This window comes from Empidonax traillii, unplaced genomic scaffold (assembly GCF_003031625.1).
Source record: "Empidonax traillii isolate 1590-97213 ecotype Southwest subspecies unplaced genomic scaffold, ASM303162v1 scaffold217:size1918799, whole genome shotgun sequence".
Lineage (NCBI taxonomy): Eukaryota > Metazoa > Chordata > Aves > Passeriformes > Tyrannidae > Empidonax > Empidonax traillii.
This window is the reverse complement of record NW_020955410.1, coordinates 21,834-24,993: the sequence shown is the minus strand read 5'-3', so window position 1 is coordinate 24,993 and position 3,160 is coordinate 21,834. Positions and strand designations below refer to the sequence as shown.

At 57.3% G+C, this 3,160-nt stretch overlaps 1 protein-coding gene across 1 annotated transcript; it reads left to right on the top strand.

The window, feature by feature from the left end:
• The first annotated feature begins 291 nt into the window (after positions 1-291).
• On the top strand, positions 292-2,944 carry OTUD1 (OTU deubiquitinase 1). Its single transcript, XM_027887620.1, has one exon. The coding sequence runs from the start codon at positions 423-425 to the stop codon at positions 1,734-1,736; it is 1,314 nt and encodes a 437-aa protein (XP_027743421.1). The 5' UTR covers positions 292-422; the 3' UTR covers positions 1,737-2,944.
• The last annotated feature ends 216 nt before the right edge of the window (positions 2,945-3,160 follow it).

Below are 3,160 nucleotides of genomic sequence, written 5' to 3'. Positions count from 1 at the left end.
GCAGCAGCGCGTGCCGGCGGCTGTGGGAGCACTGAGGGCCGGGAGCGGGAGCGGGATCGGGATCATCGCTCCCGCTCCCGCTCCCGCTCCCGGCCCGTCCGCGGGTCCCGGCCCCTGGCAGCGCGCGCGCGCCGGCGGGCGCGAGGGGCGGGGCGCTGTGAGGTCACGCGCGCGGCCCCGCCCCCCTGCGGCGCTCCCGCAGCTTCCAGAAGGGCCGGGCCCGCGGGGGGGCCGGGCCGGTGGCGCAGTCGGAATTGCCGCGGCCGCGGGGCCCGGCCGGGGCGGGGCGGGCGGTGATGCCCTTGTTTATTTTTACCCGGGCGGTTCATCCTCCTCGGCAGCCCCAGCGCGGCCCCCGCCGCCGCTCCCCGCCCCGGCTCCGACGGCGCCGCCTATAAAGCGCCGCCCGCGGGGAGCCGAGGATGCAGCTCTTCAGCTCCGTGATCACCCACTACCCGGCGGGCGGCACCGCCGCAGCTACCGCGGCCTCGCCGAGCTCCACCGCCGTCTTCAAGGTCTCCTTGTCACCGGGACCCTCCACCGCGGAGGCACCGGGAGCCGCCGACGCCGCAGGCCCCAGCGCGGCCACCGAGAGCCCCGCCAAGGACAGCTTCATCCCCGCGGGGAGAGACAGCAGCGCCGCCGCCATGCCCGCCTTCTCGTCCTGCCTGGAGGTGATGCCGAGCGGCCCCGCGGCGGGCCCGGCCGGGCGGCCGGCGGGCGGCCCGCAGTTCAGCTCCTGCGCGCAGGTCACCGTGAGCCGCCGGCGGCCGCTGGAGCGGATCGTGCCCATCCGCATCGTGCAGCGCGCCGAGGCCGCCGCCGAGCTGGTGCCGGGCTCGCCCCGCAGCCGCGCCTGGCTGGAGGGCATCCTGGAGAGCGTGCGGCAGGCCGGGGCCGACGGCGAGCCCGCCGCCGAGGAGCCCAGCAACCGCAGCCTGCGGCTCAGCGAGCACTGCCAGGCGCTGCAGGCGGCGGCCGCCGGCGCCCAGCCCGGGCTGGCCCCCGGGTGCGGCCCCGCCGAGCGCAGCGCCGGCCCCGCGCAGCCCCCTAGCCCCGCACAGCCCCCCAGCCCCGCGCTCGGAGAGCAGGAGGAGGAGGCGGCGGGTCCCGAGGTGCGGCGGGGGCCTGGCGGCAGAGCGGAGCGCAGCGAGAAGCTGGCGCTGTACCTGGCCGAGGTGGAGAAGCAGGACAAGTACCTGCGGCAGAAAGGCCGGTTCCGCTTCCACATCATCCCCGACGGGAACTGCCTGTACCGCGCCGTCTGCAAGGCGGTGTACGGGGACCAGCGGCTGCACGGCGAGCTCCGCGAGCAGACCGTGCACTACATCGCCGACCACCTGGACCACTTCAACCCTATCATCGAGGGCGACGTGGGAGAGTTCCTCATCGCCGCCGCCCAGGACGGGGCCTGGGCCGGCTACCCGGAGCTGCTGGCCATGGGGCAGATGCTGAACGTGAACATCCACCTCACCACGGGCGGCCGGCCCGAGAGCCCCACCGTTTCCACTATGGTTCACTACCTGGGGCCCGAGGACCCGACACGGCCCAGTATCTGGCTGAGCTGGCTTAGCAATGGGCACTACGATGCTGTGCTGGACCGCATGTGCCCCAATCCAGAGTACGAGGCGTGGTGCAGACAGACTCAGGTACAGCGCAGGCGGGATGAAGAGCTGGCCAAGTCCATGGCAGTGTCCTTGTCCAAGATGTACATTGAGCAGAATGCCTGCTCGTGAGACCAGCTGGGTCACAGGCTGGGAGCTTTGCTGCAGGGACTGAGACAGAGAGAAGGTGTGCTGGCTGTAACGGTGATGCCTTAATCCTTTATGAAGCAGCAGCACCCCAGACTGGGAAGGACTGTAGATTGTGGGGGATAAATGCAAATGTATTTGTAATATTCTGTTGTAAAAACTTAGCCTCGGATTATTTGCAAGCAGATTTCTCTGTGTATGTTTGTGTCTCCCCACTGTCTATTTTCTATAAGAATGTATTTTTTGCACACTATTTTTAAACTGTTACCTCCATCTTCTACATCTTACGTTAGTATCTGGCTTTCAGCTGTACAGCCAAAAACATTTGTAAACAGTTTTTGTAAATAAGGCTTATGATGTAACAGCTATTTTTGCTGTGTTTTTTACCCATAAACCTTATATTTTTACCAGATGAAGTTGATGTAAAACTGACCCCCCCAACTGATGAAAATATTGTGGGTATTTTCTTGCAAAATTAAAACAATGGCTTTTGTAAAAGTGCAGCGAAGTAAGAACAGACTGCTTTTAGGAACAGTTGCTTTCTCTGCCTGGAGCACAGAACAGGTCCCTTGAGCCAGTTGGAATGCAGCTACACGTGAACAGTACAGGGAGCAATTGACTCTTCTGCATTTAATTACTGTTTTGAGTAAACTGGCCTCTTGTTGCCTGGTTGGCTCACCCTCTGCTCCATTTATATTATTTATCTTTAATAACAGAACATTAACTTGCAATAGAATGTTGTGACTAGATAATAGTCTCCTGCTTTGGCAATAATTGCCTTGGCTGCACCTCAGTGTTTGTGTTCTTGTTTCTGGGGTTATGGTGTCTTTTGTATAAGCCCTGCTGCTTTTTTGGCACTGGTATTGCTCCAACAAATCATTATCTGATCACAACATTTTATTCACTTGATGTTATTTTCTAATCAAGAAATCAGGAGTGGTATTCTATGGTATGGTTTTAAAGGAAAAAGTATTTAAATTGAGGTTTGTGTAGTTTGCTGGGTCAAACATTTAAATGTTTCCAATCTAAATTCTGTCTCTTCTACTTTCTGATTAACTTGTTAGGTATATTTATTAAGTAATGCAGTTTGTACTTTTTTATTTTGTAATATATTGTGATTTTGGAATTTATACTGTATTTGTATAATAGAAATATTCACAGCTAAAATGGAATGAATAAAGAATATAATTTTACTTGTGCTCTTTTTTTCTACTGTCTGCATTCCTGGTGTGGTGAAAAATTGTGGGTGGGTTCCCAGGACCCTTTATTTAGTTTCCTCTAATAAAAAGTGGGAAGAAGGGGCATAGTGCTTTACAGATGTGAACCAGTGGTAACTCTGGTGCCAGTCAATAAATGAAAAAAGTGCAAGCATTTATAGGCAGTTGAATATCTGTAATTGTTTTGTTACT

Bases quoted from the DNA above. Each gene is read 5' to 3' on its own strand.
- OTUD1 (XM_027887620.1), top strand. From the start codon at position 423: ATGCAGCTCTTCAGCTCCGTGATCACCCACTACCCGGCGGGCGGCACC.